This window comes from Ranitomeya variabilis, chromosome 2 (assembly GCF_051348905.1).
Source record: "Ranitomeya variabilis isolate aRanVar5 chromosome 2, aRanVar5.hap1, whole genome shotgun sequence".
Classification (NCBI taxonomy): Eukaryota; Metazoa; Chordata; class Amphibia; order Anura; family Dendrobatidae; genus Ranitomeya; species Ranitomeya variabilis.
Window position 1 is genome coordinate 619,773,530 of NC_135233.1, and position 14,457 is coordinate 619,787,986.

Consider the following 14,457-nt stretch of genomic DNA (forward strand, 5'->3'; position numbering starts at 1 on the left):
CCGTTAACTAAACATTGACATTTCTGATTTTCTGCACATTAAACCTCAGTAACAAGCAAACAGAACAATCTCACCCAAATCACAGCTCTGTCCCATCTGTACCTTGGCGTGGGCTTCCTGCTCCCGCACAAAGCTGTCGGCAGACAACCGGAGCTTGGCGATCCGAGTGTCCCATGTGTCCTTAACAAGTGTCCGGATCTCATCAGCCTTCGGGATGTTGTCGGAGGCACTGAGAAGAAGAAACAAGATGCATCAGTGACTAATGACATGTTGTATGTCTCCCCCTATACAGGACCTGGATGCTCTGCTGAAGGCCTCTATAAGAGACTACACTATGTTCCAAATTATTATGCAAATTACATTTTTATCAGATTTTCCTAAACGGTTGGTGCAAATGACAGTCAGTCTAATAAAAGTCATCACTTGTTAGATTATACATCAAATTTTATTGAAGAAACCTCCCAATGATAACAGTATAATCTCCAAAATGAATAAAACTCAAAATGCACTGTTCCAAATTATTATGCACAGTAGAATTTCTAAACATTTGATATGTTTTAAAGAACTGAAAATGCTCATTGTGGAATTTGCAGCATTAGGAGGTCACATTCACTGAACAAAAAAGCTATTTAACGCCAAAACATCCCAACAGGCCAAGTTACATGTTAACATAGGACCCTTCTTTGATGTCACCTTCACAATTCTTGCATCCATTGAACTTGTGAGATTTTGGAGAGTTTCTGCTTGTATTTCTTTGCATGAAGTTGGAATAGCCTCCCAGAGCTGCTGTTTGGATGTGAACTGCCTCCCACCCTCATAGATCTTTTGCTTGATGATCCTAAAGGTTCTCTATAGGGTTGAGGTCAAGGGAAGATGGTGGCCACACCATGAGTTTATCTCCTTTTATGCCCATAGCAGCCAATGACTCAGAGGTATTCTTTTCAGCATGAGATGGGGCATTGTCAGCATGAAGATGATTTTGCTCCTGAAGGCACGTTTCTGCTTTTTAGACCATAGAAGAAAGTTGTCAGTCAGAAACTTTATATACTTTGCAGAGGTCATTTTCACACCTTCAGGAACCTTAAAGGGCCTTACCAGCTGTTTCCCATGATTCCGGCCCAAAACATGACTCCTCCACCTCCTCGCTGACGTTGCAGCCTTGTTGGGACATGGTGGCCATCCACTAACCATCCACTACTCCATCCATCTGGACCATCCAGGGTTGCTCAACACTCATCAGTAAACAAGACTGTTTGGAAATTAGTCTTCATGTATGTGTGGGCCCAATACAACCATTTCTGCTTGTGAACACTGTTTAAGGGTGGCCGAATAGTAGGTTTATGCACCACAGCAAGCCTTTGAAGGAGCCTACACTTTGAGGTTCGAAGGACTCCAGAGGCACCAGCAGCTTCAAATATCTGTTTGTTGCTTTGTAATGGCTTTTTAGCAGCTGCTCTCTTAATCCGATGAACTTGCCTGGCAGAAATCTTCCTCATTATGCCTTTATCAGCACAAACACATTTGTGCTCAGATACAGCCACAAATTTCTTAACAGTACAATGATCACGCTTATGTTTTTGGAAAATTTCTAATGTTTTCATCCCTTCACCAAGGCATTGCACTATTTGATGCTTTTCAGCAGCAGAGAGATCCTTTTTCTTTCCCATGTTACTTGAAAACTGTGACCTGCTTAATAATGTGGAACATCATTTTTAAGTAGTTTTCCTTTAATTAGAAGCACCTGGAAAACCAATTATCACATGTGTTTAAGATTGATTTCAGTGATCCATTGAGCCCTGAGACACAATACCATCCACGAGTTTATTTGAAAAACAAAACAATTAAATCTTTATGACACTTAAATCCAATTTGCATAATAATTTGGAACACAGTGTAATTGTCATGGCCATTCAGACAATCTCTTGTATAAGGGTCCATCTGTGATGAGCAGATTACAAGGGGTCCTGCAGCCGAGACCCTCAGCGATCAGTTATAGTTGGTTATAGAAGTTTATAATGGGCGTTTAATATACCTGCAGCATCACAACACATTACATTGGACTCGGAGAAATCAATGTGCATTCTGTGTAATTGTAGGGACCGCCGCTCCTCCAGTGTAAGGGAATATCAGCAGCATAAACTCCCATCCTGCAAAGATCTGCACCTAAGGCCCAGTTCACACAACAGATGTCATCCGCAACATGTACATTATATTCTACAGATCTTGTGCACAATGTCGGGACGATAAAACACGGGACTTTTCATAAAGAATACTGTTGCATTTTTGCCCTGTGGCAACGCACCCTTGATGGGCTTGCCTGATGACAGACACTTACGGCATATCCAGTCCTGAGTCTCACACCTTCCTCTAGTACAGGCGTCCCAATTTGATCAACTGTAATCAGAAATCCCATACCAATAAATGTAGAGAGCCACAACCGCGCTTCCACCTCTCCTATCACTGTGGCCGCAGCTCTGGTCAGAGAGGAGGATCAGGGGTCCCTCAATTCTGAGGGACCTGCTTCGATAAAACATTGACAGATTCTCCTGTGAATGTATCACATTTGTCCGTCATGAGACAATGTGGGTGAACTCAGTCTTTTTTACAGGGCAGCACAGTGGCTCAGTGGTTAGCGCTGTATGGTGGCTCAGTGGTTAGTCACTGTAGCTTTGCAGCGCTGGAGTCCTGGGTTCAAATCCCACCAAGGACAACATCTGCAATGAGTCTGTATGTTCTCCCCGTGTTTGTGTGGCTTTCCTCTGGGTACTTCGGTTTCCTCCCACATTCAAAAGACATACTGATAGGGAATTTAGGTTGTGAGTCCCATTGGGGACAGCGATGATAATGTGTGCAAACTGTAAAGCGCTGCGAAATATGTTCGAGCTATATAAAAAAATAAAAGAAGAAAGATTATTATTTGAGTCCATTTCGCACAGTGGGTCCGAATATACATTTGGTAGCAGCATACTTTGGCTGCATACCCAGTGTGTACAGGGCAGACGTGTAGGTGTCAGTATTTTCAGTCAGACCATGGAGTGATTTGCTCATTCGTTTGTCTGACCGATGCCCTGCTTACACTGTTCAATGTTCGGGAACGTGCCTTTTTTTTTTTTTTTTTTTTAACAGACACTCGTGCCTTTTATCGGCCCAGGATAGACAGGGGTCCTGAACACCCCTCTACTAAACTCAGAATTTCTGATTTGTAAGGCCGACGCCTCATACAAGTACTCATAAAAGCGCAGCTCATGAGTAGTCAAGTACAACAAGGAGTGTGGATTGCCCATGGTCCAGAGTTTGGAGCTGCACTCGGACCCAGTCACGTCCGTCTGAGAAATCCAACACTGATGTGAACTCATCCTAAACGTGGACTGCATTAGGTAACTATAACCCTGTGCCTGCTGACATCGTATGTGATCGGTGATGACTTCACACGAGTGCTGGGATCCTCTGTAGTTACTGACACTCACCTCCCGGTACATTACATACAGAGCACGGATTATTGCACTTACTGGTTTAACAATAACTTGGTGAGCTCCATGTAATGAGGATTTGGCATCGGCGTGAACGCATCTTCTCTCCGCTCACTGTCTCGCATTTCCTCCAGCTTCTCTAAAGTTAAAGATGAATATAATGAATATTTTATATCTGCATTAATCTCCCGTTTATACAATCTTTATGAGCATTTCACAGGATAACATCTACAAAACGGATATTACTAAAGAGGATAGGAGACGCCAGGACTGATCCTGTGCACTAAGAGGACATGTGGTCAGACAAGAATGGGGGCACGTAATGGACCCACAGCTATCGGACCATCTGATATATGGGCCAGATAAAGGCACAGGGCTTCCCCAAGATGTTATCCTTCACTAAAAGTTTTGTTCCAGCCCTAGATATAGAAGGGCTGTCATCACCACCGTCCGTATCACCTCCAGCTCCACAATAAAAGCAGAGGCCAGGACGGTTGCACAGGAGCTCGGACTCTGTCCATGTACAGAACGAGGAGATGATGGGCGCAGCTCTATCTCTCTGGGGAAAGAGAAGTCAGTATGCCACAAATCCCGATATCCTGGTGATAGCTCCTTGTATGCAGCCTAGGAAGACCCCTATGTATGTCCATACAAGTGGAGAGCTGACTCTTACCAACATCCATCCACTCCGGAGGTACGATGCGACACTTCTGCCGCTGCTTCAGATTGATGGCGAGCCACAGCGGCACCTGCACAGGGAGCCCGGGGTTAAAGGGACCGAGATCACCCTGGAGAAAAAGAGGAAAATGAGTAAGAAGCTATCTATACCCGGCAGATAATCACACCAGAAGGGACTACAGAAAGCGAGCAATAAACCCGGCGAGAGAGAGACTCTGCAGTTATAACATATAGGAATGAAGTCACTACTGTCCATATGACGGTGTAATATACTGCAGTGACGTCACCTCCGTCCATATGATGGTATAATATACAGGGGAGACGTCACCTCCGTCCATATGACGGTATAATACACTGGAGTGACGTCACCTTCGCCCATGTGACGGTATAAAACACAGCAGTGACGTCACCTCTGTTCATATGACGGTATACTATACAGGAGAGACGTCACCTCCATCCATATGACGGTATAATATATAGCAGTGATGTCACCTCCGTCCATATGACGGTATAATATACAGCAGTGACGTCACCTCCGTCCATATGACGGTATAATATACAGCAGTGACGTCACCTCCGTCCATATGACGGTATAATATACAGCAGTGATATCACCTCCGTCCATATGACAGAATATACAGTACAGCCGTCACCTCCGTCCATATGACGGTATCATATACAGCAGTGACGTCACCTCCGTCCATATGACAGAATATACAGTACAGCCGTCACCTCCGTCCATATGACAGTATCATATACAGCAGTGACGTCACCTCCGTCCATATGACGGTATAATACGCAGCAGTGACGTCAACTCCGTCCATATGACGGTATAATACACAGCAGTGAAATCACCTCAGTCCATATGACGGTATAATATGCAGCAGTGACGTCACCTCTGTCCATATGACGGTATAATATACAGCAGTGATGTCACCTCCGTCCATATGACGGTATAATATACAGTGACGTCACCTTGGTCCATATGATGGTATAATATACAGCAGTTACATCACTTCCGACCATATGACGGTATAATATACAGGGGTGATGTCACCTCTGTCCATATGACGGTATAATATACAGGGGTGATGTCACCTCCGTCCATATGACGGTATAATATACAGCAGGGACGTCACCTACCTCCATATGACGGTATAATATACAGCAGTAACGTCACATACCATAATATACAGCAGTAACGTCACCTCCGTCCATATGACGGTATAATATACAGCAGTGACGTCACCTCCGTCCATGTGACGGTATAATACACAGCAGTGACGTCACCTCCGTCCATGTGACAGTATAATACACAGCAGTGACGTCACCTCCGTTCATATGACGGTATAATATACAGCAGTGATGTCACCTCCGTCCATATGACAGAATATACAGTACAGCCGTCACCTCCGTCCATATGACAGTATCATACAGCAGTGACGTCACCTCCGTCCATATGACAGTATCATACAGCAGTGACGTCACCTCCGTCCATATGACGGTATAATACGCAGCAGTGACGTCACCTCCGTCCATATGACGGTATAATACACAGCAGTAAAATATATAAGATTCACCGCACACTCTTTAGTAATATAAAGTATAGTGTGAATTTTATTTAACACACAATCTGGGAGATTTTTTTTTTTTTTTCACAGCGATCACGTGACAAAGGCTCTGGTTGAGCCGAAACGTTGTAAATAGATCGCATAAGTTGCATATTCTGTTCCGCTCCCAGATTGTGTGTTAAATAAAATTCACACTATACTTTATATTACTAAAGAGTTTGCAGTGAATCTTATATATTTTGCTGTATTGGAGACCTTTGGTCCATTACACCAGCACCTCGTCCCCTAGGCCGAGTGCACACCATTACAATTTCTCTAATACACAGCAGTGACATCACCTCCGTCCATATGACGTTATAATATACAGCAGTGACGTCACCTTGGTCCATATGACAGTATAATATACAGCAGTGACATCACTTCCGACCATATGACGGTATAATATACAGCAGTGACGTCACCTCCGTCCACATGACGGTATAATATACAGCAGTAACGTCACCTCCGTCCATATGACGGTGTAATACACAGGAGTCACGTCACCTACCTCCATATGACGGTATAATATACAGTAGTGACGTCACATACGTACACACGACGGTATAATATACAGCAGTAACGTCACCTCCGTCCATATGATGGTATAATATACAGCAGTAACGTCACCTCCGTCCATATGACGGTATAATATACAGCAGTGACGTCACCTTCGTCCATATGACGGTATAATATACAGCAGTGACATCACCTACGTCCATATGACGGTATAATATACAGCAGGGACGTCACCTACCTCCATATGACGGTATAATATACAGCAGGGACGTCACCTACCTCCATATGACGGTATAATATACAGCAGTGACGTCACCTCTGTCCATATGACGGTATAATATACAGCAGTGAAGTCACCACCGTCCATATGACGGTATAATATACAGCAGTGACGTCACCTCCGCCCATATGACGGTATAATATACAGCAGTGACATCACCTACGTCCATATGACGGTATAATATACAGCAGTGACGTCACCTTCGTCCATATGACGGTATAATATACAGCAGTGACATCACCTACGTCCATATGACGGTATAATATACAGCAGGGACGTCACCTCAGTCCATATGACGGTATAATATGCAGCAGTGACGTCACCTCTGTCCATATGACGGTATAATATACAGCAGTGAAGTCACCACCGTCCATATGACGGTATAATATACAGCAGTGACGTCACCTCCGCCCATATGACGGTATAATATACAGCAGTGATGTCACATCCGTCCATATGACGGTATAATATACAGTAGAGCCGTCACCTCCGTCCATATGACGGCATAAAATACACCAGTGACGTCACCACCATCGATATCACGGTATCATATACAGCAGTGATGTCAACTCCATCCATATGACGGTATAATATACAGCAGTGAAGTCACCACCGTCCATATGACGGTATAATATACAGCAGTGACGTCACCTCCGCCCGTATGACGGTATAATATACAGCAGTGATGTCACATCCGTCCGTATGACGGTATAATATACAGTAGAGCCGTCACCTCCGTCCATATGACGGTATAATATACAGCAGTGACTTCACCTCCGTCCATATGACGGTATACTATACAGCAGTGACTTCACCTCCGTCCATATGACGGTATACTATACAGCAGTGACTTCACCTCCATCCATATGACGGTATAATATACAAGTGTCGTCACCTCCGTCCATGTGACGGTATAATATACAGCAGTGACGTCACCACCGTCCATATGACGGTATAATATACAGCAGTGTCGTCACCAGGGCTGTGGAGTCGGTAAGCCACAGTTGCGACTCAGACTCCTAGATTTTATCAGGTTCCGACTCCGGCTCCTTCATAAATGGCCAATTTGTAACAATAAATTTACTGTTGTAAAATATTAACATCGTGCTTATTCAGTTTCTCACCATCATATAAGTAATCAGACCACTTAGAGCAAAAACTATGTTTATTAGAATACAATTAGAATATAGCAAATAACTTTTAGAAACTTTTCTAAACTCTTGTAAGTAAATATGCAATAAACACTGTTATGCAGTTAATAAGAAGAAATCTATAAATTTGTCCTCAGAAAAAGTATTGCCTCTGTCAGATCCTCCTTCATGGATGCCCTCAAATCTGATCTAATTATTTTGAGAACAGAGAACAACCTCTCTACACTAACTTGGGTTGGTGGCAAAGCAGTAACCACTCGGGCAACATCTCTGACAATGTCAGGATACAGAGGAATCGCTTGTTGCACTGTTATTTTTGATGAACGATCAAATTTCTCAATTTCTTTTAGTGCACATGAAAAATTCTGCGAAAATGTACTGGCTGTGTTCTTTGATGGGGATGACTCTTCTATGCGGGAACGCTTTGCACGGTCCTTGTGATCCAAATATTTTTCGAAATTAAATTCTTCATCAGTTGATGAGGGTGAAGATGTGTCAGGACGACCAAATTCTTCTTGTTCCTCCTGACTGTTCTGGAACCCTTTCATCCTTACTGCTATTTCAAACAGAGCTTCTTTTCCTTTAGTTAGCTGTTGATCATCTAGAAGAATCCGATGCATTGGGTCTACATAAACAGCTGCCAAAAGAATGTTATTTTGTAATAGTAGCTCCTCTCTCCGTTTCATTGATGTAGCAATGCCACTTGCAATTAACCCTCCTCTTTGGGACAGGCGAAACATCAGGTTCTTCCACTCCTTAAAGAAAATACCTGGAGTTAAGTCCTCTGCTTGTAATTTTTTAGTCACTGTAAATGGGTGCACTAGCAATTTTTCCAGCTCAGTCACCTGATTCCACTGACTTTCATTTAGCGTCAGTTGAGGGTTATCCATGTCTACAAGAAAGGTTTTCAGTTCAACCAAGCGCTGAATCATTAAGTAAGTACTGCCCCATCGTGTGGCTTGATCAATAACACTGGTCAACAGCATTTTTGGTGCCAAAGATATTTCATCGAATTTAGGGTATTTTTGGGGTGCTGATTCTGAATATGTCATCAGTTTTGCCAGATTGGCTCAAGTTTGAGATTTTTGGTATCTTATTTATAGCACTTGTTGGTAAATGCGACGCATCATCTCATTAATTTCTTTGGATTAGTACTTGAACTGAGCAGTTCTCAATATAGTTTTGTGTTAATTAGTGTTCTAAAAGTTTGTTCATAGCTTGATTTTTGCACTAACTTTATGTTGTTGTCTGTTTTCCAGTGAAAAGCATGAACTCATCAAGAAGAAGTTGTCTTAACGATCCAGACTCATTCTGTTACATTTGTGGTGAATACACACTGCCAAAACATAGAAGAAACATAACAGACTTCGTAAAATAAGTGTATTTTGCCTATTTTGGGGTTATGCTTGGGGACCAAGACAAGTTTTGGGCACCATAGTGTGCAAAGCATGTATCGAATTATCACGAAAATGGAGCAAAGGACAAAGAAAAAGCTTCAAATTTGGTGTTCCAATGGTGTGGAGAGAGCCAAAAAATCATCATGATGACTGTTATTTATGGTAAACACAGGTACAGGCACATCTTCACAATGAGGGACAGGCCTTCTTGCAGATTCCATGTTACTCCCATTTTCGTTTCTTATGCTTATTGAATCCTTGCACTTGCACTGCACAGAAATAACAGTCATCATGATGATTTTTTTGGCTCTCTCCACACCATTGGAACACTAAATTTGAAGCTTTTTCTTTGTCCTTTGCTCCATTTTCGTAATAATTCGATACATGCTTTGCACACTATGTGTGGTGCCCAAAACTTGTCTTGGTCTTGGTATGTTTCTTCTATGTTTTGGCAGTGTGTATTCACCACAAATGTAACAGAATGAGTCTGGATCGTTAAGACAACTTCTTCTTGATGAGTTCATGCTTTTCACTGGAAAACAGACAACAACATAAAGTTAGTGCAAAAATCAAGCTATGAACAAACTTTTAGAACACTAATTAACACAAAACTATATTGAGAACTGCTCAGTTCAAGTACTAATCCAAAGAAATTAATGAGATGATGCGTCGCATTTACCAACAAGTGCTATAAATAAGATACCAAAAATGTCAAAAACTTGAGCCAATCTGGCAAAACTGATAGCATATTCAGAATCAGCACCCCAAAAATACCCCAAATTCATTAAAATATTTTGGACACCAGAAAAAAATTTTTTTTTTGTTGACCTGTGTAATTGCCCCTTTTCCAGCACGTCTCTTCAAAATTGAGTCAACTTGAGGGGTTCTGGCAACAGTAGCCAATTTTCTCACCTTGCCAATCAGTGCAGCAGCATGTCCTTCTTGCAGACTGTCTTTTATAGCCAGCTGTAGCGTATGCACAACACAGCGCATGTGATGAATGAAAGAACGTATTGACACAGTTTCAACAAGATCTAAGCTATCATGTTGCTGTTCATCTGAAGCAACTTCAGTTTGCTCCTCAGTTACAATAAAGTGTTCGTCTATTTCAAACATTTCTGTGTCTGTGGACCCAGAGTGTTCTTCTAGCTGCTGGTCACCATCATTACTCTCATTCATTAGCTTAATAGTACTTATCATATTTGAAGCATTCTCAGTTACGACAGAAAGAACTTGCTCTTTTTTAAGTTCATAGTGTTGCAGAACCTTTTCCACCAAGACCTGGAGAAACTCACTGGTGTGATGAGCTTTGGTGTCTTTTACTGTCAATGTCTTGGTAACTATTTCATTTTTGTCACAAACAAATCGGACATTGATGGCAAAATAGTTCACTCTGTGACATGTGCAGGCATCCATTTTAAGAAACAGAAAGCGTCCCTTGAGAGTTTTTTTAAGTTCTTCCTTTTGTTTAAAAGCTTCTTTGATTACTAATTTTCTAATACTCTCTCTCTCCAGAGAAACACCAAGCTTGCGGGCCATTTCCCCATTCAGACACATAAAAGCTGGTCGTGAAAATAATGAAATAGGCACACTATCCTTTACAACAAGCTCTATGATCTCTTTTTTAAATGTATCTACTGTCATTGTCACAGTAACTTTGTCACTGACAAAATATCTTGCAACTGATGGCTGCAAAGTTCTCTGCTCCTTTGTTTGGCTGGAAGAGCTGGGCACTGGTTCATTGGCTTGGATGCAGTCTCTCTCATCCACTGCTTTCATTACTTCTGGATGAAAGCGCTGTAAATGTCTCGTTAGATTAGAAGCTCTGGTAGGAGCATTTTTATCTTTGCCTGAATATGCACTGATCTTGGCTTCACAGCATTTGTTTTCGTCTGGATCATTTGTCATAGAAAACATTATGTCTGTCAGTGTATCTTGAGTGATGGTGAAATGTTCAAATACAGCGGATTTAATGTGACGCTTCTTTGACATTCTCAGGTTTTTAATTCTGCATTCACAATCCAAATGACAATTGTTTTTCCTAAAAACAATTGTACAAAATTATTGCCAGGTCGTACAACTGATATAGTGGTCAGTAATACTGTTATTCCTCATGTACTCACAGTTAACTGATGCAAAGTTTGTTGAAAGGATAATACTTCTTACAGAGTTCCTCTTCTGAGTAGCAGCTGTGAGATGCTTGGAAGACGCACACCTAGTAAACATCTAGTCTAGAGGAGGAGCTTTACTACTAAGAATTTGCAACACATTTTCACTTTCAGTTTCATACATTGTAAGTAGGGGGGTTGGGGCAGCATGAGGTTAACCAAGTATAAGATTAGATAAGGGCAGTGGAGAACAGTGACACACAAGAAGTAAGAAATGTCTTTATCTCCAGCAGAACGGCTTATCACTGTTGTTCATAGTTTGATAGAACATATATTTGAGTAACATTTATAAAACTAGATGGGTATTTCCTGAAGGAACTACAGATAGTGCTTTGGAATGGTGCCAGGGCTGCCCCTGCAAGACTTTCACACTTGGGTGCCCCTCAGGCGGTCCGATTTGGCGGGCGGCGCCACTCTGGGTCCGATTTGGCGGGCGGCGCCACTCTGGGTCCGATTTGGCGGGCGGCGCCACTCTGGGTCCGATTTGGCGGGCGGCGCACCTCGGGATCCGATTTGGTGGGCGGGTCACTTTAAGAGTTGATATTATCTGGCAAAACTGTGTCTTGGTAGAGTTCGTAGGCGTTGGCATAGTAACTGAGTCTGACTGCGCATATCAATGAGCTAATCAGCCAGGTGGCAGTTGGCAGTTATTTTTAGAAATTGCCTCAGAAATCAGGCCCATTATAAACGTATGGGAAAATTTCCCTATTGAATTGCATTGAAACACTTTTTTCAAACGCAAATTGCGCCAAAACTACAAATCCGATCGACACGAAAAATACTTAGCACACCTCTTGGGGACGCTGGCTTCGAAATGACACCTCACTGGAGTCTGTGAGTGAAGCGGTTCGGGCCGCATTAACTGCGGACTGAATAATAAGAACTAGATGGGTATTTCCTGAAGGAACTACAGATAGTGCTTTGGAATGGTGCCCGGGTTGCCCCAGCAAGACTTTCACACTTGGGTTCCCCTCAGGCGCTGTTTTGGTAGTTGTAGCCACTCTGGGTCCGACTCGGCGGGCGGCGCCACTCTGGGTCCGACTCGGCGGGCGGCGCCACTCTGGGTCCGACTCGGCGGGCGGCGCCACTCTGGGTCCGACTCGGCGGGCGGCGCCACTCTGGGTCCGACTCGGCGGGCGGCGCCACTCTGGGTCCGACTCGGCGGGCGGCGCCACTCTGGGTCCGACTCGGCGGGCGGCGCCACTCTGGGTCCGACTCGGCGGGCGGCGCCACTCTGGGTCCGACTCGGCGGGCGGCGCCACTCTGGGTCCGACTCGGCGGGCGGCGCCACTCTGGGTCCGACTCGGCGGGCGGCGCCACTCTGGGTCCGACTCGGCGGGCGGCGCCACTCTGGGTCCGACTCGGCGGGCGGCGCCACTCTGGGTCCGACTCGGCGGGCGGCGCCACTCTGGGTCCGACTCGGCGGGCGGCGCCACTCTGGGTCCGACTCGGCGGGCGGCGCCACTCTGGGTCCGACTCGGCGGGCGGCGCCACTCTGGGTCCGACTCGGCGGGCGGCGCCACTCTGGGTCCGACTCGGCGGGCGGCGCCACTCTGGGTCCGACTCGGCGGGCGGCGCCACTCTGGGTCCGACTCGGCGGGCGGCGCCACTCTGGGTCCGACTCGGCGGGCGGCGCCACTCTGGGTCCGACTCGGCGGGCGGCGCCACTCTGGGTCCGACTCGGCGGGCGGCGCCACTCTGGGTCCGACTCGGCGGGCGGCGCCACTCTGGGTCCGACTCGGCGGGCGGCGCCACTCTGGGTCCGACTCGGCGGGCGGCGCCACTCTGGGTCCGACTCGGCGGGCGGCGCCACTCTGGGTCCGACTCGGCGGGCGGCGCCACTCTGGGTCCGACTCGGCGGGCGGCGCCACTCTGGGTCCGACTCGGCGGGCGGCGCCACTCTGGGTCCGACTCGGCGGGCGGCGCCACTCTGGGTCCGACTCGGCGGGCGGCGCCACTCTGGGTCCGACTCGGCGGGCGGCGCCACTCTGGGTCCGACTCGGCGGGCGGCGCCACTCTGGGTCCGACTCGGCGGGCGGCGCCACTCTGGGTCCGACTCGGCGGGCGGCGCCACTCTGGGTCCGACTCGGCGGGCGGCGCCACTCTGGGTCCAACTTGGCGGGCGGCGCCACTGGGTCCGATTTGGCAAGAGGGGGCACTCTGGTCCGATTTGGTGGGCTGGGTCCGATTTGGTGAGCGGGGCAATAATTATAAGACTACAGATAGTGTTTTGGAATTGTGCTCTACTGTCACTTTAAGAGCTGATATTATCTGACAAAACTTGTGACCTGGTGGGCTGATGTAGAGTTTATAGGCGTTGGCATAGTAACTGGGTCTCACTGCGCATATCAATGAGCTAATCAGCCAGGTGGCAGTTATTTTTAGAAATTGCCTCAGAAATCAGGCCCATTATAAACGTATTGGAAAATTTCCCTATTGAAACGCATTGAGACACTTTTTTCAAACGCAAATTGCGCCAAAACTACAAATCCGATCGACACGAAAAATACTTAGCACACCTCTCAGGAACGCTGGCTTCGAAATGACACCTCACTGGAGTCTGTGAGTTTAGCGGTTCGGGCCGCATTACGTGCGGACTGAATAATAAGAAGAATAATAATAACTAGATGGGTATTTCCTGAAGGAACTACAGATAGTGCTTTGGAATGGTGCCCGGGCTGCCCCTGCAAGACTTTCACACTTGGGTGCCCCTCAGGCGGTCCGATTTGGTGGGTTGGGTCAATCTGGGTCTGATTTTGTGGGCGGGGTAAATCTAGGTCCGATTCGGTGGGCGGGGTCACTTTTGGTCCGATTCTGTGGGCGCGGCCACTCTGGGTCCGATTCGGTGGGCGGAGCCACTCTGGGTCCGATTTGGTGGGCGGGGCACCTTAGGGACCAATTTGGTGGGTGGGGTCACTCGGTCCGATTTGGTGGGCTGGGCACCTCAGGGTCTGATTTGGTGGGCTGGGCACCTCAGGGTCCGATTTGGTGGGTGGGGTCACTCTGGGTCCGATTTGGTGGAAGGGGTCACTCTGGGCCCGATTTGGTGGAAGGGGTCACTCTGGGCCCGATTTGGTGGAAGGGGTCACTCTGGGTCTGATTTGGTGGAAGGGGTCACTCTGGGTCCGATTTGGTGGAAGGGGTCACTCTGGGTCTGATTTGGTGGAAGGGGTCACTCTGGGTCCGA

At 46.1% G+C, this 14,457-nt stretch overlaps 1 protein-coding gene across 1 annotated transcript in view; it reads right to left on the reverse strand.

Moving 5' to 3' along the window:
- Positions 1-14,457, reverse strand: part of GINS2 (GINS complex subunit 2) — a 37,050-nt gene that overhangs the window by 3,473 nt on the left and 19,120 nt on the right. Inside the window, exons 2-4 of the mRNA XM_077288854.1 lie at positions 4,144-4,258; positions 3,510-3,609; positions 103-229 (exon numbers count right to left, since the gene is read on the reverse strand). Coding sequence (XP_077144969.1) covers positions 103-229; positions 3,510-3,609; positions 4,144-4,258 — 342 coding nt within the window. The remainder of the gene's footprint in view (positions 1-102; positions 230-3,509; positions 3,610-4,143; positions 4,259-14,457) is intronic.